This window comes from Lepisosteus oculatus, chromosome 22, assembly GCF_040954835.1.
Source record: "Lepisosteus oculatus isolate fLepOcu1 chromosome 22, fLepOcu1.hap2, whole genome shotgun sequence".
Classification (NCBI taxonomy): domain Eukaryota; kingdom Metazoa; phylum Chordata; class Actinopteri; order Semionotiformes; family Lepisosteidae; genus Lepisosteus; species Lepisosteus oculatus.
Genome location: NC_090717.1, coordinates 11,064,128 through 11,087,967, shown reverse-complemented (window position 1 = coordinate 11,087,967; position 23,840 = coordinate 11,064,128). Strand labels below are relative to the sequence as shown.

The window sequence follows — 23,840 nt, the reverse complement described above, 5'->3', positions numbered from 1 at the left end:
TTGCTTTGTCCCTTGCAGGATACGCCTGCTGACGCAGCTCCCTACACCATAGTGGCGATTTGCTTGAAGAGGCAGCAAACAGGATTTTGACTATTTCTTGAGTAAAACATACCTGCGTGATATTTACGATCTAACTTACATTTAGTGATCACACTTACGGCATTTGCTGATTGCATCATCAGTACCGAACTGTAGGATGTGCTCCTTGGAGCCTGCTCACCTTTCCTCTTGGCGCAGTGGTAGACCTGGTTATGCTCATGAGAGAGTGGGTAGGGGTTGGACTGAGCCATCAGGTCCTGAGACGTGCTGGTGACTCCGTTCTCACACTGGTACTGCGAGCCCAGGCTGCCCGGGGTGGGCACCCCCCTCCCATCCCCACCGTAGGGGCTCTGGCTGGAGCCCACCCTCTGTCGGACCGTGCTGCGCGGGACCACTGGGTACTCCTTACTGCGGGAGAAACGATCAGCAGCAGGCAGAGCTGCTTGTTAGCCTGACACTGCCCAAGGTGATCAGCTTTTCAGCTTCAGAGTCACCCTATGTTCCTAAAACAGAAAGATTTAGATCCTGGCATTTTAGTGTTGTTTTTATGACATTATTGCACGTTATGCAATTTTGTTTTTGTGTCAAATAATGATCCAAATTTTATTGCTGTGCCAATCAGCCATTGGCACAGAACATTTAAATAATAGAGAGTGCCTTTAAAAAGGTGAGGCCAATTTTAAAGAATACAGCTTGTGTTGTATTTAATATTGTTAAAATGCCTTTTTAATACTGACACAAAATATGTAAAAGAATGGAAATTACTAACAGCTATAGGAAAAGTGTGCTCTATATTTCTAATGTACTAAAGGTACCAGGCTTTTTCCTCCTGCATTGCTTTCTTGTAAGTTGAAATAAACTGGTATTGAGCCAAATGCTTTTAAAGCACAGAGTGTCCATTTATTTCTTTAATGTCATGAGCAGGGATCTAGAATGAAACCTGACCTCATCCTGCAAATTTAACTTAACCAGTTCTCTCCCTGTGTGTAGAAACAACTGGAGCTTAAATCATGCGCTGTTTGTCTTTAATATTACCATGTTTTTGTACTCTGATGACCAAATATGGTCAACACTGCACCACATAAGACTTCATGAAAACTAGGCTCTAGGGAAATTGGAAGAGCATTTCTAAAGCCAGAATTTATATGATTAAAGCAGATTAAAACAAAAACAAGTAAACATTCTCACGACTAACTTAAAATATAAAACAGAACCAACAACAGCAAAAATACATTTATTTTCTTGGAGCCTTTTTTAAATTTTCAACTAGTAAAATGTAAATGAAAATGTATGATTTTGGTGCCAAAAACACTTACTGTAAGCCCACATTTTAAGCCTGTGTTATTGAATACTTCTGAACTTTGAAGCTGAGTCATTAACATAATGCAGGGTTTGACATGAAAGCAGAAACTGAAAGAACAGAGATCATATGCTTCTCAAACAAACTCTCGTTCTCCCCTTTACACAAAACTAAAATGTCATCATTACAGTCAATATTATTTATTATTATGTTCCTCACAAAACGTCCATGAATATACATGGTGGATATATAACAAAAATATTGCTGTAATATGTTATAATTTGGAGTTTTCGTAGAGGACATGATATTAGAGCCTTTAATCTACAGGGTACTTTCTTTTGCATGACTCCAGATATAGTCATGTTTTAGTTTTTTGGCTTTTTACAGTATAATTTACATGCTCTAGTTTTATAACTTGTTTATTTTACCTCTGACTCTGTAATCACATAGCGTTGTTCACAGTAGTACACCCAGACACACATTCATGGTTTTGAATTTTTTAAATATTTTTGTTAAGTGGGGCCTTAACCTGTGAAGCTTCTAGAGTGAGAGGAACATACTGTACAAAATAATACACTGGGTCTCAAAATCTGTTTCAGCCTCTTGTCCAATTCTATAGCATCTCCTACTGGTAGACTCTCTGAATGAGCAGTGACTCATCCTTTCCTTTGCACTTCTAAACTTTGCTTTTTATTTTGCAAAATATATATATATATATTTTCCACAGACATGTTTGCTTCTTTTGCTCCAGAGTTTACCAAAAGTAAAATTAATCTTTTCTAGAATATTCAGAATAAAACATCCTGCAGGGCTTTGGAGTCTTCATTACAACTGAGCATTTACCTAAACTAAGTGAACCCATCTGTGGCTTTATGCCAGCTTTTTGCAGTTCATTAGGTGCTGTGGATCTAAAAACGAGACCTATAAAATCTGCTAAGATTCAGCTCTCCAGGACTAGAGTTGTCCTTACATGAAGACTACTGATCTAAGTGAGATATATTCTCTAAAGATACAGTAGTTGTGCAGGAGGTTTGTGTATTGCCATTGACGTTAAAAACTTTTTGCACAGTAAGAACAGTAAACCATGTTTCTAATTATTGTGTAATTAATGCTTAGTAGATAAAAAATGAAAAGCCAGAGATATTAGCTTTCCTGCTTTATAGTACTTGTTCCAGCAGTACTTTCACCATTAGAAGCATTAATTTTCCCTAAATTACATAACTAACTCCAGTTTCCCTGCTGCTTAGTAGATAGTATGCATTAAGGGAAAGGTTTAAAAAGGAATGTACATCGTATAATTTTTTTCACTTGTAAAATACTGCCTTTGGAAATGTTAAACATATTTACTGCTGATATATATGACCTTCTCTCCCAAAGCTATACTCCTCCAGGTGAATTTTCCAGATGACGTTTTTCATTCTGGCTCTCAGGATTTTGCAGATATCATGACTTTATAAGGCTATATCTGCAATTGTAATAAAGATACAAAAGTAGGCTATGGCCGAAATTGTCCGTAATTCTGCTCAGTTTTGGAGAATTAACCTAAATGAGCCACATATACAGTATTTGTGTCTACATTAGCTTGGACATTGTTCTGGTATCCTTTATACAGAAGTATAAAAATACTGTACTTAATGCACAAATTCCTTAATGCACTTAATTCTACAAATAAACTCCATATCCATAAGGTTATTTCTGAGCCTGCTGTAATTCTGAACTCTGAAGATGTCAAGCTGTTCAGAGGATGCCCAGACCAACTGTGAGCAGCTTTGTTCAGGAAGACCAAGCAAATGACTGGCCTCTGTTCAACAACTGCACTTACATCATATCTGTGCAGGGAGGCGAAGCTGAGTGGCACATCTGTGTTAAATCATATTTACTTCTCTTTTTCTGTTTTAAGCAATTGATCTTCATCATCGTAGATGAAACAAGTCATAGAAAACTACCCAAAGGAGATGGAAGTCTGTTTTTGTGATATTCCAATTTAATGCACATCTCTTAATATGAAATATGATAAGAAACTGCAGGAATGAAAAAATACCATCTGATTGTGATTATTTTTTATTCATTTCATAAGGGAAAAATGTTAACAACATTAATATTCCCCACATTATCATCTTATCTTTGATGTCCCTCAAGTCTGAAATGTATTACAATTTGTAGTGCTATGTGTCTTTTTCCATTGTTAGGTATAGTGTTAGTGTTGTAGGTTCTCTAATACAATGTATAGTAACTTTAAAATTAACCTTCATCTACTGCAATATCTAAGTGCAAAAATTATATGATCAATGCAAGTATATAAGCACATGAAATATACACTGGTCTGCTTACTAACTCAATGTCATGTTACAGAATGGATAGAAACATACAGGCATGTTGTTCTAACATGGTTCTGGCATGCTGGGGTGGGTTTTATCTAATTTCCTTCAGGACGTAGCTATGAAAAATCACACATTCTGCTTTTTGTTACAATAAAAAAATATGAAAAGGCACTATCATCCGTGATAAATAATCTCCTATCAGTTGCTCAGCAGGATATCATGTGTAGGGGTATGTAGTTGAGTAAGAATAGCACTGTTTCTTCAAGGATGACTCTGGCTGACTTAAAGGATATTGTTAGGGGTTGGAGTGAGGCACACTACTGCAGTTACTGTGCAGTTAGCTGATAACAGTACCTCACACCAGGTTTGGTGATGGAGAAGGACACACACAGCAGGCTGTCCTGAAAGATTGCAAGGGTGGGTTATTTATTTTTAAAAGTAGGTACCTTTGCATCCTGGACATCCTGTGAAGCTCCATATCGTCACTTCCACGGAAACCTTTGGCAAAGGGATTGTTCTCAATCTTTAGCTGCGTAATCTGCAAATAATATGGTAAAAAACACAATAACCTGACTGCATATTGATGTTTAATCATTAGTACCAATAATGTATTTTTATACTTATACAAATTATAATTTTGGTTATTTAGAAGATATAGTACAAAACAGTCTTCTATGCAAGTTATAAACATCAAATCTGAATTTATCATTAAAATAATTAAAATAACAGAGTTTTAAGTGCAATATCCCCTTTTACACCATTTACATCAAAACAGGAAAAACATCAGGAAAGGTACTCGTATACAGCACTTTCCACAAAAAAAAAACATTTGTATTTTAGCTAATAACAGGAGGGCAACCACAAAACTGTCCTGTTTGTATTCTGCATAAAACCCTTTGTGGTTTTGCTTTAGGAAATTAAAAAGGGCAAGAACGTAGCAGATGACTGTTCCTCCTCTTCTCTTTTCCTTCTTTAAATTATGTCCATGACACATACAAATTACAAGTAAGATTTTGACATTTAAAACCAAGATTCAGTTTTGTTACACATATACGTCTCTGATGTCTCTTTCGGTTACTGCCCCCAAAACAATCCTCAATTGTTCTCAATCCACATCTATATTGTGCTTGAATTCCTGCTTCCAGCAGTTTGAGAGAATTAATCCTTTATAAGAATGGTTATCAAAGAAATTGTATGTAGTATATCTAAATAAACTAAACTGTATCACATGTTGTTTGTATCCATTACTAGTGTTGTGTGTTTAAAAAATCCTAATAAGTTAATTAAGCAAGACTAACATTTTCTAAAATCATGTTAACAGTCTCTTAGAATCCTACTGCTATATACACGATCCTCTAGTTTAGTTCTGATTTTTGTTTCATGCCTGGATTGGTTTTGTCACCCTATTCATGGATGGATGCTACATTAGCAATTTTACAGTCAGTGGGTTTTAGCTCTGTCTCGATTGACTGTTGGATGTGTTTTAATAACAGACTGAATCGCTTCAGATCTCTTGCTTCATTAAATACAACTGATAGGAAACCATCAAGTCCTGGATATTTACCCTTAGTTTTCGTAGTATCTGTACCTTTTCAATTGTGATATTCTTTGATATAGAACTTTGTGTTTAGACTGAGACATGTTTTTTAGTTCTTCTTCAGCTTACACCAGAGAGGAATGTTCATTTAATATCCATTTAAACTATCCAAAAGTTTCCAATTTGTAACTATGAGATATTTTGTCATCCATTATTGTTCTCTTGCTCTTGTAATACTCATAAACACCTTTATTATTTATTTTAGCCTTCATTGCAACATTCTTTTTTATATTTCCCCTAGCCTTCCTAACATATTTTAGGAAAGTGCTTAAAAATCACTATGCACTTTTCCTTTAACAGTGAAATGTTAAAACTATTTTTATAAAGCACTTGCTTCTCCATGTATTTTTCTTAATTGATTTATTAAACCATTTGGACTGCTGCTTTCTTGGCTTTGATTTCCTTGGGTGAGTCAGTTCTGTTTGTAGCAGAATATAATTTCTTTGCATCCATTCTCAACTCATTTCAGACTTATCCTATGCCTTGTTAATCTTTCAGTCTCTATCCCGTGTTTCTTAAACTAAGCCTCATTCTTTCATAGTTGACTATTCAGAAATTGTAATTTTTTTGGACTGTATTCTTTACAAGGTTTTAAACATATTTCAAAGTTTATCATACCAGGATTACAGTTCCCTAATAGTTCTCTACTTTCTTCACTCTGTCTTGATTGAATGAACAGAGTATACAAATATAGGTGTCCCTTCATGTAGATTTTCTGACAGACTGAGTAAAGAATTAATTGTAAGCAATTTTAACATCTGACTTTCACCTGAAGACAACACTAATGTTTTTTTGCATTCTATAAAAGGAAAGCTATGATAATCATTATCGTCCATTTCTTTATGCTTGCATCCCTGATTTTATTATACATGATTGAAGAATAATTTAACTTTTCTGATTAGTTGGTTTGTATTTCAACAGTTCTGAATTGTAAATTATACTGCTTTGCAGAGATCATCTTAAAGGTTATTGGAGGCAGTCAAACTGAGATAATGTGGTTTCTAGTCATGTGAAGGCTCAGTAAAGATTTCTGCATAAATTATATATGAAGTTAGATTTAAAATTAATGCTGGAGCTGTGAATGTCTTGCACTTGTTGGAAATGTGTCTGATTACACTGGTTAAAACATTTGTGGATTTTCTTTAATATGGTCATTCACATAAAAAAATGTGTTGAAAACCACCACTACATGCATTGTGTGTTTGTGCTTATTTCCAAAATAGTAGGATGCTAGCACAAAATGAAATGAGTGAAAAACTGCTGATGATCTCATTCTGACATACAGTTGGTATAGTTTTATCAAAGGCTAATCATTTATTTAATCATAGGAAAAAAAGAATGGTCTGCTGCCACAAACACTGAAAACTGACAATATAAAAATAAACCAGAATTCTAAAGATCATTTCTAGGACAAGTGGACTCTATCCATAGAAAACAAAAAGCTTTACCACTGCTGTATACGTAGTGATGCCTTTGTTCTTAAATTGACATGCTGCATTTATTGTTAGTATTGAAGAATAGCTACAAAATATGAAGACTCCAAGACCTCTATTTATAAAGAACATCTTTTTCTTTGCTTTCATACTTGATATTCTCTGGAATACAGATACTCTTTGGCTTGTGATATCAGGCATTAATGATTTAGGTTGGTGGATGAGACACTGTTGTTAACTGTTGTTTTTTTTGCTTTTTCCCAAGATACCTTACAGTACACCTCGAGCTCGTGCCAGATAGATTATACAGAGCGCTTGGGTATTCCCACATAGGGAGGGATACATTTGGCAGGTACTGTGCTGGCAGGCACTGTGTATCCCTTGACACAGGAGAGCTGCTGTAAACCGACTTGCGCTAGTTGTGGAACCTTGTAAAATCCCCTTTGCTGTGACAAAGGCCTAATAAACAGATGGTGCATTTGGCAGCCCCTTAGTTGTTCTGTTTTCAGGATTTTTTTTAATTTGATGTTTTCTGATTATTTGTAAGAAAGATAAGAACTATTCCAATGTGTAGCACTACAGGAATACTATGTATCTCTATGAGACATTGGGGGTAAAAGTGCTATAGAGAAAAAAATGCAGTCCCAGGTATGAGTAAAATGCAATAAAAGTGGCAAATAATTCTGAATACTGCAAAAACAAATCAAGAGGTAGCAAAATGGATATCATCTAAGCTTAAAGATTTTGCGGTTTTTGTGTGCGTTTTTTTGGTAATGGAAGGAGTATGGAAATTGGTGGGGGATACAGCCTTTATTAAAATCCCCACACAGACAGGGCTGCAGACATAAGAAACGCTTGTGTGCAGCTGCTCAGAAAGACATGGTTGTTTTGCGATGATATCTGTAATTACAGAGGCATTACCATGTGGTAAAACTGAATGAAACAGAATCTCCCCCAGTCAAGATTTCACAGATTGTTCTACAAACCCTGCAAACACCGAAGAAGATGCCTTGACGAAAGCATTAGCACTCATGATCCTCTCAAACTGTTACTCGGAACTGTCCAACATCACACAAGACATTTCTGTCGTTTGCAGCTGGTCAGGAATTCAGACATTGTAGACCACTTTAATAGACCACTTTTAACAGCCTTGGATCAAAAACACTGCACACACTATTGTATTTTCAATTGCTAAAATAACCAAACAAAGTTAGTATTACAACAGAATGATACATTTTAAGAATTTACTCTTTAATTATTCTTATTCATACAGTATATATCTTCCATGCATTGTGTGTGTTTCTTTAGAACTTTCGTTACTTGTTAATTTTTTGGAGTGGAGTTCATTAAAAAAACAGCAAAATTTGATATTACAAGAAATATGGTTTAAAAAAAACCATTTGAAAGGACACTAATTACAGGCTTACTTCAATCTTTTGTAACTGCTGTAGGTGAATTTGTGTGTTTGCTAGAATGCAATTAAACCAAGGAAAACCACTAGAGCTAGTGATTACTCACTTCTGTGAGCTGAAGTGATAGGTTTAATAAGATTTTATTAGTTAAAAGATTGTTTAAGATAATTTTTTTTAATTAAATAATGTTTTTATTGTTTGGTTCTTATTCTTTGGTTGGATAATATGCATTGTGAACTGGGACCAAAATGTGTTTAAAAGAATCCTAACAAAATTAAAGCCTGTTAATTTTAAAACACGAATTAATTAAATGTAGTTGTATTTACTATATTTACTGTATTTAGTACTACTTTGTCCACTTAAACATTTCTCTAACAAACCAAATATGTTTTTATAAGGTGTATAATAAAGAAATTATTTTCAAACCAGCTTCTTACAATTTTATAACAACTTAACCTCTTAATCTAGATCTATCTTAGAGCTATGCATTTTTTTAAATGATCCTTATTAATGTTCTAGATCATAATAATTTATTCACCGATATCGTTGTGATGAACAAGTTCTTAATGTTTTCTACGTCCTAGTACCTATTATAATGATCTACAATTACTTTAATGATACGCTGAGGTGTTATGACTTAAGTTTAAAAAGTAATTTTAGAGTGAAACCCATTTTTATTTTAGGTTTGTACATATTCTTTTCCAAGCAATAAATAGAGATTCTAATTATTTTAATATTTACTATTTAAAACATATATTATAAAACAACACATGTAAAAAGATTTCGTTGTTTAATTCCAAGCGTTCTATTATGGAAGTAAAACTAAACGGTTAAATTATATATCAAGTTAAAATATGTTTAAATTGAGATCTGCAACCTTTGTAGATCACCTGAAACCAAATAGACGGTAATATAATGTACATCTTTTGAGCTTTGGGGAGTTTAAATTAAACAATGCTGTAATACCTATCCTCTGTTTCAAACGTGGAGAATTAAGATTAATTAAGATTAGTTAGGTTAAGAGAGTTTTATTTGAGCCCATTGTCCTCTGTTTTAAAATTTATTTTAGAATACAAACAGCAAAAACTATCACGAACCTGTTTTAAAAGAAGTAAAAAGGTCTACAGGTGTTAGTGCACGGAAATCTTGTGAATGTCTCTCCTTGGAATTTGTCAAATCAAGCGAGAACAACATATTTACATTTGTAATATATATTTGCTGGTTAAGTAACTTCAGAAGATAATTCCTGAGAAGGAAAGGGGAAAATTAGATTAGATTATATGAGATTACCCCCCCCCCCCCTATATCCAGGGGCAAAGTAGAAGAAAACGTTTCCGTTTTCCAGCCTCAAACTGTAAAAATTAATGAGAATATGTATTGACCAAAGACCGCCTTCTCAAAGTAATTACCACCACCCTTTGGATAACAGGCGTTTAGGTTTCCTGTTCTAAAGGCATTTTAAATTTTGATTGGCTCGCTCATCATTCATGGGTCTCGCTTTCCCCCCTCCATAACCCCGCCCAGACCCTCGACAGCAATACTTTGACTTGGCCACCGGATATGAAAAACATGCACTGGTCAATTAAATCCGAGACGCGGTATTGATTTTTAACCTTAAGACTCGGAACATGGGAGTAAAAGAAACAGCCTAATTAATTTAGCAATATTTCATTCAAGCGTGGACGGATTTCCATAATGATTTAGACATCAGTCACTACAACTACAGTGCTTTGGAAGTGAACCAAAAAGTTACTCTCTCAGACGATGATTTATTCAGAAACGATGGCATCTTGAAATCACTTGGAAAACACCGAGCTGAAATTGCCATTGATTGTTCGTACGGCGCACCAACTCAGAACACCTACCTCAAACTTCATTGAATGTCTTTTAAAGCTTAACATAGGTACTCAATCATAATATTAATCGGCTATGCGCATATTCTTGTCGGATTAGTAAACATAGTTAAATCCTGTGTGTGGCGGGACAAATGCCCCAAATCAGCAACTCAAACATCTCTTGATGTATTAAAAATTAAGATATATACTAAGTAAATGTAAGGATAATGGATGATGTCAGACAAAGCGACAAACTGAAAATCAATTTGGCAGCTTCTTGAATGTCCTTAGTGCGGCTGTATTTTCTTTTTTTTAAATATAGTGGTGTTGTATTAGTATCAGAATATTTTACTTGTACTAGTTTGGAGTGTAAAAAGAGAAATTCTCTCCGAAAGTTAATTGTATCACAGTCATCGTTCATAGCATTGCTCGTGTAGTGTTTGTCCCATGGTACAGACTAAAATAAAGTGAATTTTGGAGAGTGCTTAGAAACTAAAGTAATTACATCAAAGTTACAAACACGAAACCGAAACGTTGCCGTTCGCGAAACTAAACGAGTTAAACTGAAATTGCTGTTGACTTTAAATAGGAATTCACTGTGTATATTCTTCGGGGACTGGATATGATCTTGACTTGGAAACTGAAATGAACAAAAACTGAAACAGCACTAGTACTCTACCATCAACAGCTTTTTTTTCCCCTGATGTGACAATTAAGTGATAATCTGTGTTTTAATGCCCATGACGTACGGTTTGATTATGCAAACACATTTGAAGGCCACAAAACACCCAAATCAGTGTAACTGCCTTGTAAGCAATATATTGCAGTAGTAACAGCCTCGAATTGGACCTGTTTGCATGCAGAGTTGCCATTTTTAATTCTAGGTGCTAAACCACAGAATGGGTCTGGATTTAACCTGCAGGAGTATCAGTAGCCACTTCAGATTTTATCTGCCTTGTAAATTAGCGGGTACAGCATGTTCTCGTTTTGATATCTAAAATGAAACCACCGTAAAACGTTTAAAGATTTAGTGTACACAATTACAGAGAGTAATTTGAAAAGAGGGGAACCCGTTGTTGCGAGATTTGCAGAATTGTTCTATTGACTTCTTCTTCGATTAGCTGGTTGGCCGCTCCACCTTGTTCTTTAATTTTATGAAACCGAAATTACTGTGGTCCTTACCACTGTCGTTTGTAGTTACTGCCAATAAAGTCATATAAATGTAGTTCCAGTGGAGTTAACTTTATATAATTTTGTTTTGTCGTCACCATCTGAAAGAGAGTTTGGCCAGTCAGAATCAAAGACCATCTCCCTTGAAAAGGTATTTAAGCACAATACCTGCACGCTGAATACGAAGCAAAAGGTTTGAATACTCCCTTAATACGCGTATAATTAGATAAGTTGCGCCGCGCAAATATTTTCATGCAGGTTCAACTTGTTTGAGTATTGAGCGAATGTGGGGAGACTCATTTCACGTAGTGTGTCGGTAAATTGATCAGTTTAAGGTTTTGGTCAATTAAAATACACATTTTGAACAATTAAAATACACATTTTGAACAATTAAAATACACATTTAGTAAATGTAATAATACCACTTAACATTTGTGATGTCTGCTTGTTAAGCCTGAAGTAAGTGTCATAGTGGTCTTTTGCTATTGAATTGAAAGTGTGGTTTCAGAAAACATAACTAATAAAAGACAACTGTGTTCTGGGACGCAGCGATAATTATATTATTGAATAATCATCTTCTTGTCCTGTATTAATTCTGGAGAGATGATTTTGGTCATATTTTCACCTTGGAAACACCACGATATGATTTCTGATTTTTATTCCTATTCCTCGCTTCCAGGAATTGGTATAAATTTATATTTGGCGAAGATTTCGCCTTCAAACGCAGCTGTCAATGGAAACACTGTGCTGCACTTGATACACTCAACTTCACAGAAATGGATGTTCAAAGTTAATTAAAAAATGCACATACGAAATGCAAATACGCGTTTCACCAATACGTTTGTATTGAAAATTAAGAACTATCCTTATCAGGAATGGATAATCTTGAAAATTAGTCTTTTATTATTGTATTTGTCCGCTATTGCGATGTGTTCATGTTTCCTTCTTGGCTTTTGGTTTGATAAAAATGATTAATGATAAAATAAACATTTCAACATATTTTAACAGAACTATCTTAAGAGCATCAGTTGCTTCCGAACGATTCCTTAACGATTTTGAAATTTTTTATCACATCAATGGCAGTAGAGGAAAAGACAGTATTAAAGAAGAATCAAGTGACTGACAGTGACTTGTAAGTAACTCTTACAGTACTTACAGTAAAATATATCGTCATAATATATGGTCATCAGCATCTTGTGAATTGTAAATAACAATCATCATATGTAAGAAACCTATAGGGTTAATAATTTGAAAAATTACGGCTCTTATTTTGTCCTTGAAAGTGAGGAATTTCCGTGTATGACCTATGACCATCATACATTCTTTGATGGAAGTTTTTGTCAAACGTAGAAAGAGAAATTTCAAACGTGAGACTTCGCCGCAAATATGAATCTCAGATGGATGATGAGCAAAAGCCGTGATACGGCGTCTCCAGGAGAAAAGAAGAGTTTTGAAATGGTACTCATCAATCTTTTGATTCCCCCCCACCCATGTCATTCCGTTGGTCAGAAGGATTCAACTGTAAATTTCGACACATGTAGCGTCTGTAGAATAGATGAACGGAATGTGTTCTGTGTTTTTATACAAGACACCGGTTAACACCGAGCACATCGCGGATCACTTGAATCTGTAAGTCTACCAAACCCCTAACAAAAAGCAGGAATTGCCAGGATCTTGATAGACGGATTAGTTCATTATCACGAGATTGATAAGGAAAACATCTAGTCTTGATGTCACCAAAATGCTATTTTAATTTTCCTTTGATCACGTACAAAAAAACAACATATTTACTGTCACATCAACGCCATAAATCTCTCATGCAGACATGATGAAGCGGTCAACGTTGTCAAACCTCAAGGGGCATAATGGCAAACGGTTGTTCAAGACTAGAAACAGTGCAATGTGCGTGGCTGCTGTGGGAATGACAACGAGGCCGGTGTATCCCAAATGGCACAACGAGGAACTGTGATAGAGTTATTTTAACAGGATATTATTACAAAATAGATTTTCTCCATCAGTGAGAGAAAAACATACTACCACCTACTATGTTCATATACAAAGTACATGGACCTAAAACTGAAGTCCCTGAATGTAATTTTCCTGCCCCTGTGGATATCCTGGTATTGACGATTCTTCAGTCACCGTGGCTGATATCTACGTATCTGTCCAGACATACTAATCCCTGTAACCCTTTTCTTAGTATATCTAAGGACGGCTGCATACATTAAGCACTGCTGTGTCTTATAGTGGATTCTAGCGTCTGTTAAGTGATTTCAGATGGCAAATGATGAAAAGTGTTATTTCAGAATCATACTAGTTAAACATTTCACAGTGTTGGAACTAATATGAGATGATTAGTCTTTATAGGCTATGGAATTTAGAACATTGATGTTTGTTAAGGAATTATTCAGATCAATTCGTTGATATCATAGACGCAATCATAGCAAGTGAGCTAACTACGCAACAAAGTAAGAAGGAATCGCTATAATAATTTATATACTTTGTGATTCTTAAGCGTAGGATACTCCTATTAAAATCGGCATTATTTTTGTGTATCCCATACAGTTACTTGACACTAAACTGAAGGAAACTAGATTTCCTGCAAATATTTCTCAGAATGGATATATTAATCACAATTATTAATTAACTATAATTAATCACAACAGAAATAGTGACGTAATTGAAACTGCATTTTAGCGTCGAAAATATCTTTAAATGTTTGCAAGTTATAGTTCCGGACCAGTTAAAAAGATTAACCAATTTTATCGTTGCGATAGGCCTACAAGAAGAACAGGGTTAAATGTAATTTAAATCCAGATCCTTTGTCTTACCTTGTGGTTTTGGTAGGACGTAACTGCAATGAATGCAGTTTCAGAGAAGACATGAGTACAAAACGCTGTGTTTTTGGAGCCGAATCCGTTATTTTCGTCCGCTTTCACAATATGGAGTCTCGGTTGGTACTTGTGCATGGAGTTCAATATAATCTACAAAGAAAACACACATAGTAGTATCAGAGCAGAGAACCGAGTGCTGGCGTGCAAAATATTCTCACTTTATTTAGTGGGAGAGATGAATGACAAACATTGAGAGTTATTCATTTGTTGTGAAGCTTTTAAATTTGCCTTCTTGTGACCCTGTTCCATTGCGTTGAGGCCACAGTGACGATTTCCATTGCAACTAACAATAACAAGAAACAGCAGTAACTCTGCTGTGGCAGGACTATCTCGTCCAAGAGATAAGCGCTAATAAATCAAAGTACAGTACAGAAGTACATATAGGCTTTACGTGCGTGTAATGTTAAAAACCAAGCAAACGTCTCTTATTTTTACGTTTTAATGCATTTTTTTCTGGTCAGTTCTTCAAAGTTGTATTTAAACTTGAATTCCGTGCACTATTTCTACCACAAGGATGATTATATTTTGAAGATTTTTTGTATTGTGTTGTATGTACACGTCCATGCACGTTTTAATTGAACTGCATATACATGTGATTAAACATAACATTTTTTTTCAGTAGGCTAAATGATCTTTTGTATTTGTAAAACCACAACAGTAAACATGAATGTAGAAGACCAGCCTGGCCTAGCCTGTCCCTTGCTTCACACTGCTTTCTTTTATATCCATCATGTCGCGATTGCTTTCCTCGGGAAGTTGGCGACAGAAAGACGCTGTTTGCCCGGCTTGGACCGCGCTGTGCTCGGCCTCGATAAGTCATCTTTCTCGCGGGGGCCTCTCATCCTGGGGTTTAAGCCAAATTGGTTTGACATCTCGGGTAGCTGTAGACATCAGCGGCGAACGATCTAATGGTTCTTAATTTCATTACAGCGACTCTAATTGAGAGCTAGTAGTGCAGTTTTTTTTTTTGCTGACTTCATTGCTGACCATACTCCTAAGATTGTCTAAGATAGACTAGTTTCATTACCTGCGTCTTCCCGGCAGGAGGACATTGCCTCTTCGCTTTTAGGGTATCTTATATCTTTACAGGCATTTTCCAAATGCTACTCTTTGCTCTCTGAAAGGACGCTGCATCGTTTGTTGCAAAGGTTTTTCGCAACGGTAAAGGGTATTTAGTTTTCTGAATTATGTAACCACGGTGTGATCTCTTCACTTCCGTCTCCTCAATCTGAGAAGATAGTCATGACAACACCAAGCAATGGGAAAAAAATAGGCAAGAAAAACTGCGTAGCTCTATAGTAAATTGCGCGGTTAAGGGCGTTATACTCTGTGTTCAAAGAAAGCCTTTTGCTTTTTAGCAGGCCCCCAGACAATAAACTGTTGCATTTAACCGACATTTTCCAAACAGAATGTTCTGTTCCATTATCAAACATATTCCTTAAAGTGAAAGCGTTTAACATATCTTGAGTTTTTCTGCAGGCAGTCTAGTCTTCATCTGTAAACATGCAGTACCCTCGCGTCAGTGTTCCTCAACTTCCCTTACCGTTTCCCAGTTTACACAACAGAGAGGTCAATGACCTTTGATATATTGGAGATCTACAGGACTAATAACCGTGATGGTTCTGTATAAAATGGTTTAAATGTACTATAGACACCGACCCCCAACCCATCCAATATTGGGTTTGTCTAGATCCATGTCCAGTGCAATTCCTGAACGTAAATGATCGCAAAAATTATACTTTACCTAGATGTTTTGTCTTCAATTTTACAAATACAAAGATTCATACAGTATGTAATGTTGAAAAATGTGTTTCACGTATCATAGTGTGTTTCCTAAAGGAAAGCAAATATGCATGTTTTAAAACGCCAGACGTAAACTGTTCCTCTGAGCATTCAACTCTAACCCTCAATCGCGCGTCTGCAACATACTGAAAAAGTAATTTCCGATTTTTTCGACTTATATATCATTCACGTGTGTTTTTTTTACAAGGAAAGCTAGCATATATTTTACTAATAAAGAAATGTAAGTTAAAACTAGAACATGATTCTAACTATTGGAAATTTTCAAGAACATGGTTAAACTTCTTGTCACCGAGTGTACAGAATCCAAATATTGAGAAATTAAAGTCTTTTTTTCAGAAATCAAGAAGAAATCTTTGCTTTATCTGGAACCACAAAAGAAAAACAATTCCTCAATTACGTATTTGTAATGAATATAAAATCTGCAGAATCTAAAATACCAAGTAAATAACTTCATATAAAAAAAATTCTTGAAAGTAGTGATAGTAAAATTTAATTGACTGATACTATACTATACTGACTATACTGTTTATTTCTTTATGTATTTTAAGTGCAAATGGTACTAGAACTTCACAATAGGAGCTATTTGGTATAGGAATTTATTAAATGACAGGATGTGATCTTTATATCAGTTTAGCTACTGAAACAAAATGGTGCCTCTACTTTTAAACTGTGCTTAAGAGGACTATAAATGTTAAAGTATCTATTCGTGTTTAATTAGAGAGTTTGGGATTTGATTGCAGACTATGAGCTGACTTGCAAGAAGTCGGCAAGCTGAAACTCTTTCTGTTGGTGCAGTGCTGTATTTGTTTTTCTTGGCCAGTATGTGGCCCTGTAGGAATAGTACTGACTGCACATTCATCCAGTTTTAATGAGATGCCTTGCTCCCTATATAGTCCTCAGACACTGTGGAGACTACTACAGCTGTAGCTTCATTAGATACCAATTGATTGATAGTATATACAGATTTTGAGCCTCACGCGGTTAGTTACTGAAAGTGCATGTCTATCTCATTATATGCAGCATTAAGTAATTAAGACTTAGCTGTGCTGCCAATGATAAGCACTATAGGTATCTATACTGTAATGAGGCAAAATTGTGATGCTAACTGCTAATAACACATTTCTAACAGTTCTTTATCATTCTTAAGTAACACTTTCATGGGTGAATTAGTGTGTGTATATATACATGTTCATGCAATATAAAATAACCTTGTGGAAATTGTTATTGCTAATTTAGCTACAATCTTTTGTAGTAAAGTAGCGTTTCAAATACACCAGTTATAACAGTAGGGAATTCACTAGACAAGTTAGATTATGAGAAAATATAACAATTTCAGTTTAGTTTTTAAGTCCCCCATTAAATGATCCCCATTGATCATTGAAAGATCTAAGAAACAGGTTAAACCGATGTTTGAATCATAATAGAATACCAGTCATGAAAAGTTTAGTGTTAAAATAATTCCAGGCATCGCACAAAACAGGCATGTACTGATTTCCTGTGTCTTCACTGTGTAGATACAGACATGGCAGGCCACAAACCAAATTTTTCCACATGCCTCAAGAGTGGGCTTCTGTCCTGTCCTTGGACCACCCACTTAGTAGGCGAGGGGATGTTTCAGGTTCCCTTTCCTTCAGTCCTTGACCCATGATATACCCTGTTTTTGTCATTCACTGCAGTACTTTTATCATCATCTGATTACATTCATACCCACAGGTTCCCATAGGCAAGAGATGGGACATGCATTGAGGTCAGCTACTGAGAAACTGTTTTAAATACATCTAACATTTGTATGAAGTGATCTACCATTGTCTAAAAACCTCATGTAAATATAGATGTCTTACACAAGTACAATACATCTCTATTCAAATGCAATTACAAAGGAAAACGTAAGAACAAATGTATTTAATCAAATATATATATATACAATATATCATGGTAAATATTACAATAGAGAGACTTTATTATAAACAAGATGTAGTAGATTGGAAAACGTTATAGCTGCAACATTGTGCAAGCCACACGTAGAAAAGTATGTTTTAACTAAGGTGTGCTTATTTTCATTACAATTTCCATTATGCTCCTTCTGCTCCTATGTGTCAATTAAGAACTATTGAAAATCATCAGAAAATCTGAATCCTATATGCTTCATGTCAGGTTCACAATGTCATTGTGTTTTTTTTGTACATTATATCATTCCTTATCTTGTTTTGTGTTCCAAAACAATGACTATTCAATTAACATGGTTCCATAATGCACAGAGTAAAAGCCAGGTTTTAACTAAAGACTTATTTAAATTTGTTCATTTGGCAGACGCTTTTATCCAAAGTGTCTTACTATCGCGATTATTATAGATTTCTCTCTCTGTTTTGTGTTTTTAGTGTACTTTGGCTTAAGAGTATAGACTCAAAATGAAAATAAATGGCTCTAAATTGGATCATTAGGAGTTCCATAACCAGATGCTCTGTGTTTTTAAGCTTAATTGCACGTTTCAAGTGCAAAATAACAAATTCAGAATGTCTGCAGTGCCTGGGCCTTGCCTGCATAAAAATATTTATTTCAAAAGCCATTATACATCAGCAACTGTTCTATGTACAGAAATAACTCAATTCAGTATGCTATTCAAGTCCAGCATGGTTAATAGAGGAAGCCACTAGTGTGTGTGTTTACAGACTCGCTCTGTAAAAAGGTTGTGCTGAGAACAAATCCACTTTTTGTTCTGTTGGAAACTATTGATCTAATGGTTTCTTTCAGACCACATACCTTTATTTCTGAAGCTTCTAAAATACATTCAGTCCAACAAACAAGACCAATTAAAAAACATCAATAAACAGACCTACAGCCTAAATAAACCTTTATATACAGTACATTACCTGCAAAAAACTGTAAAGAGATAACTTATATAAAAACATAGCTCATTCATAGTAAGCAGGCATGTATTGAAGGAACAAGTAATAGGTTTATTCCATGCTGAAAAGAGAAGAAAGGAAACACAATGTTTCGTCTGTGTGATGTACTTATTGAGCAAAGTTCTGTATTCATAAATATGTATGATTACTGGTTCCCACTTGTGCCTAGTCTCCTGAAGCAGAGCATGTATTTTGATGTCTACAGACAGTGAACTACGATAGATTGAAAACAAAAGTGGCAGGTACAGTACTACTGTCAACAGTCATCAAACACGGTGTGAAAACACAGAGTTTAGCACATAAATGTAACAAGCTGAAAATATTCAAAGTGGGGAAGACAAATAGCTCATATTCCAGGGTTTTGAAGAATGCAAGTGGCATGCGAGTTCTAAAATCTATCCATAAAACACTCAAGCAGCTTTACCCTTACTCTTTTGACTTTGTAAACAAAACATTTGCTTTACTGTATTTTACTGTCCAGTTCATTGTAAAATACATTATGTATGTTATTATGGCCACTGGACTGACAACATGAGATCTTATCCACATGTAACCAGAAGGACCTGCTCTTTAAGACCAAAGGACATCTTAGCAGAGACGTACAACTACAGGAGTCCTGATCCGGGGTCTGCAGGATGTACATAATCAATAATCAATAATGCAATACACTATGTACATTATGTTAGAAATTTCTTAACAGGAATCATACTTGGTACAGAGCTGTTTCTTAGCAGAATAAAAGTGAATATCTCATGTTACATCTCTGTCATTGGTGTATGCTCTGTGCTCTTATATTTTTTAAGTTTGTCCATTACAGTTTTAACTAATTGCAAACGATCAGGTGACTAAACTCCATATACCTATCTCTAAAAGCTGGAAATTTCACTTTTATGCAAGACCATGGTTCACCTCAATTTTATCTTATTACGACTGATGGTGTCAGTACTCAATAATGCCAGCATGGATAATCAATATGTAACTGCAACTAATAACTAAATAATTAATCTGTAAAATACATAAGCAAAACACAAACGAAACCTTTTTATTAGGCACTGCATGAGCCTATATTTAATCTCCTTGTATAATGTCTGAATAAAGTATTCATGGCTTAACTATACAAAGTGTTAAACAAAAACATATGTGGTAATTTTTAATCCCATATGTACTATATCATGTTTAGATTAACATAATATATGGATAAATTACTAAAACCTGTTTAACCACAACGATATTTTAGTTGTCACTGCCACGTCTACAGATTACCAATAAATTGCTTTGGATAAGTTTTTTGGAAAATATTAAGCATTAGCAGTTTTTTTAATGAAAGAAATAAGGAAGCAACTATTTTAGTCAAAGACTGAAAGCGAGTTTGATGAAACGGACGTAGGCGAGATGTAAATGCTCAAAGTGATGAGAGGGGGAGTTTTTTCACTACAAAGTTTGTTTCTACGGTTCAAATAATCCTGAAGGTTAACAGATAGAGATCTACCGAGGTACAACGTACTGTACGTATGGGAAAGATATATCAAAACTTCGGCGTAATCTATACCAACTGGTAGCCCTCGTTTGGAAAGAAAAAAAAATAAAGGACAAAACTTTCACATCCAACCCAAAAGTCTCCACTGACATTTTCTGATTGTCGCTCTTGGGATGTTTGTGTTCGAACTGTTGATTCAGTTGCCAGAAAAGTAATGAGGGTGGTTTGAGTTTAGCTTTCTGTGTTTTATTTATATTTGAACATAGCCTCTTAATGCTATATACTGTTGCATATTTAAGTTCTATATACTTAGAAGCATTTGCTATCATTCTAAACCTTTTGGATAATGAATTTAATTGGCAACAGAATCATTTTAGTGTCATAAAAATCTGTTGTTATTGCACTACAATCTACTGCAACATGGCACCAATTTGATCATCATTTCTATTGCTGTTTTTAATATTAAAAAGCCCAAGATGTCTGACATATTTGCCGATATCCCCAAATGCAAGTTGTAAATGAATCTTGCAAAGAAAATTCTGTGGCCTGCGTTAGTTTTTACCGCACCTTTAAATTGTAGACTGCTTTTCCGCGACAGTCAGGTTAAGGAATTCTATTCGGGCGTTTAAATTATTTTCCTGAAATAAAGTAAGTATGTTAACCTTTTAGGTTATATCTAATGGACTAGCCTTAATTATTTAAGTCTAGCTGAAACTGTATCCTAATGTCATTTTCTAAAACTATGAGTTAAAACAATTTCGATAAACCATTTACTAATATTTATGTTTCATATTTTCTAATATTTATATTTAATTTGTTTTTACCTAGCTTCGGTAATGTTGGATGAAAAAACGTGTAAATTACAATTGAAACTTAACAAAAGTTTATAGTGGAAAAGCTATACAGATAAAATACAATACAGTAAACATATTAACTACTTATACCAACGTTTCAATTGAATGATATATGTAATGAAAATCGCTGTGTCCCTTTAAAGAGATGTATAATCAATTTCAATTTTGAATTGCAAAATTGTCGTATTTTAGAGTTTTTGTCTCATTATTTCTTCAAAAACTAAAACTCTGCTTTGATTTCATATAATAACTATGTGTGTGAAAGTTTTTATTTATCCTTCTTTGAAAAAAATATTTGTTGACGTATAAAATTGTATTATTAATCTTTTTCATTTCTCGCTTCTAGTGAACTAAGAAATGGCTTTGGATATAATTTGACAGTTTAAAGGGAAACGCTATTTTCACCTCAAATATGATATTATATTTCCCGATTCTTGCTTTTGAAAACAACTATTTTTGAAAAGAGGATCACTGTAACGTTTGTTGGCTATATTAATATTGATGTGTTAATACTAATAATAGCAGCAAGGACTAAAAACTCACTTTATTGTGATTTCTGTCGCAATACTACTGAACATCAGAACTTAAGAGGACGTATTAATGAAACGCTACGTGTTTTGTATTATTTATGCTTGATCACAAACTGCGTTGTTTTCTAGTGTGTGAAGTCTCAAAACATCATGACATCAGACCTGTAGCGAAATGAACCGAAAGATCAAAAAGGCACCAAAGACAAACACATTCATCTTACATGTCCGAATGGATCGAGGTGGTTGTTCGTTAACTTCAGCTTCTGGAAGGACACGAGTTGCCTCATCCAATGCGCCCCTGTAGCTGGCGAGTCGGGGTGAACGTAGAGCCTTCCGGGCATAGCGGGTTCTGCTTTCCCAGTCACAGACCTGGGTCACACACCACATTCACAGCGTTACACACCACCGACCGCTCACCTGCATGGATCAAGAGTGTTTTATCTCTGTTTCTTTCTCTCGGATTTCTAAGCGGTTAGACTTTGGTAGGGCATGTTATCTGTTCGAAAAACAAAATCAAGGAAATGAGACAAATCGGCTCGAAGCGTAATGCTTAGTTGATATCTTTTGGGGATTAAAGGCAGGAATAGGTCCAGCTGGCTGACTTTAAAGTGTCGCTGTTTTTTATGGGGTTTTTTTTATTCACGGGATAAAAACCCCCAAATAATGTCAAAGTTCATTCTTGCACATTATTTTTTGGTCATTTTAGAATTTTTTAATCTTCTAATACAAAACGCGCAGTGCAGTCTGATAAGTGCTGGATGGGACAGTCCACACAGCCGGTAGGCCAAACCAAAACGACTTTTTTGTTTTTATAGGAACCTTATTTCTGTGCGAAAAACCCTTAAATGTGATCAGTAAACACTGGTTCTAGATGTACGCAACTACAAATCAAGTTAACCCTGTTTCAAAGTTTTCCTGGTCCGTGTTCTTAGGGAAAAAATGCTTTGGGAAAATATCAAAGCAGACACTTTAGAACAATCTGCCCAAAGTTTTTGCGCCTCATTGCAAGCAATACTCCCCACCGGGCTTTGGGTGACATTTTATTCTATAGGGGTATTCTCACCTTAAAACGCTGGCATACGCTGTTTAAAAAACTTCTTTAACCAAGAATAAAAAACCCTTCTCCGTTCGATTATTAATACTAGTTATAAAGAATACAATTAAACCGTAACCTCTTATTTCATTACAACGTCAGAAATCCTAGTGATTTGAAAACAGAATTTTCAACAGAAACACCTATTTTTAACCGGCGCTATAGCATATTCAGAATTAGATTTCAGTTCAAACTGTTTAACGTAGCGAAATGCGTTTTGACAGGGAAGTAAGTGACCGCACGAAGATTTCATCGAGACAATCTTAAATTCATTTTCTCTTTAAATCTTTTAATATTATTTTTTCCTTTTATACAAATTAGGTCGTTTTTAACAGGACGCTGGTTGCAATAACGCTGGATCCTCATTGGTATATTTTCACGAAAGAAATGCAAAAAGCAAATAGCAAAACAGCAAATATCTAAACCTTTATACTCCGCAAATCCTGAAATCAACCCAACTTATTACATACTGTAGGATAACTTGCTAATTTTACATCAAAATCTATTTTGTAACCAATATCTCAGACCTATGTAATGAAGTAATTGTAAAGATTAAAACAACTTTGGAGTATGTTTTGGGTCTTGTATCTTAGTTTATATCAAGAAAACTACAGCTTGTAGGCATCCTAATATGAATTCTAAAATAGTATCTTATTAGTGATCAAATTGGTCCGCTTGAAACCCTGAAGGTATCTGTTACGAACCGTAGACTACTTGAGTATTTTCTTAAAGAACATTTTTAAAATGTCTCTGGAAATGAAAGGAATTGCTAGATAAGACTTAAAAAGTCTAGACTTACGCACACAAATCATGTTTATTGAATAGACTCCATTTTTGTAACGGATTCAGTAATATGCTTTTAAGAAATAACTGTGGTGTAGGACTTTGATGCCCAAATAACAAGAAAACGTTGGATTAAGAAACTATTAAATCAAATTAAAATTGTAGAATTAATTCAGAAAACAATGCATGTCCTTTTAAATTTTACTAGAAACAGTTGCCCTTAGGACGAATAATTGCAATTCCCTAACTTTCCATGGTCTTTAGACTGGAAATAGATTTGGGAATAATCCAGGCACCCAAAACTACAGCCAATGAGTAACAGGATCAGTTATAGGAATATACACTTATTGAAGTGATAGCGCAGAAGCAATTTATTTTTTAACATTATAAAGT

General features: G+C 35.0%; 1 protein-coding gene across 1 annotated transcript in view; it reads right to left on the bottom strand.

The window, feature by feature from the left end:
* The window catches only part of tbx5a (T-box transcription factor 5a), a 39,684-nt gene that overhangs the window by 5,776 nt on the left and 10,068 nt on the right, over positions 1-23,840 (bottom strand). The window contains exons 5-8 of the mRNA XM_006640276.3: positions 21,793-21,940; positions 13,939-14,091; positions 4,107-4,198; positions 221-447 (exon numbers count right to left, since the gene is read on the bottom strand). Of these exons, the coding sequence (XP_006640339.1) occupies positions 221-447; positions 4,107-4,198; positions 13,939-14,091; positions 21,793-21,940 (620 nt within the window). The remainder of the gene's footprint in view (positions 1-220; positions 448-4,106; positions 4,199-13,938; positions 14,092-21,792; positions 21,941-23,840) is intronic.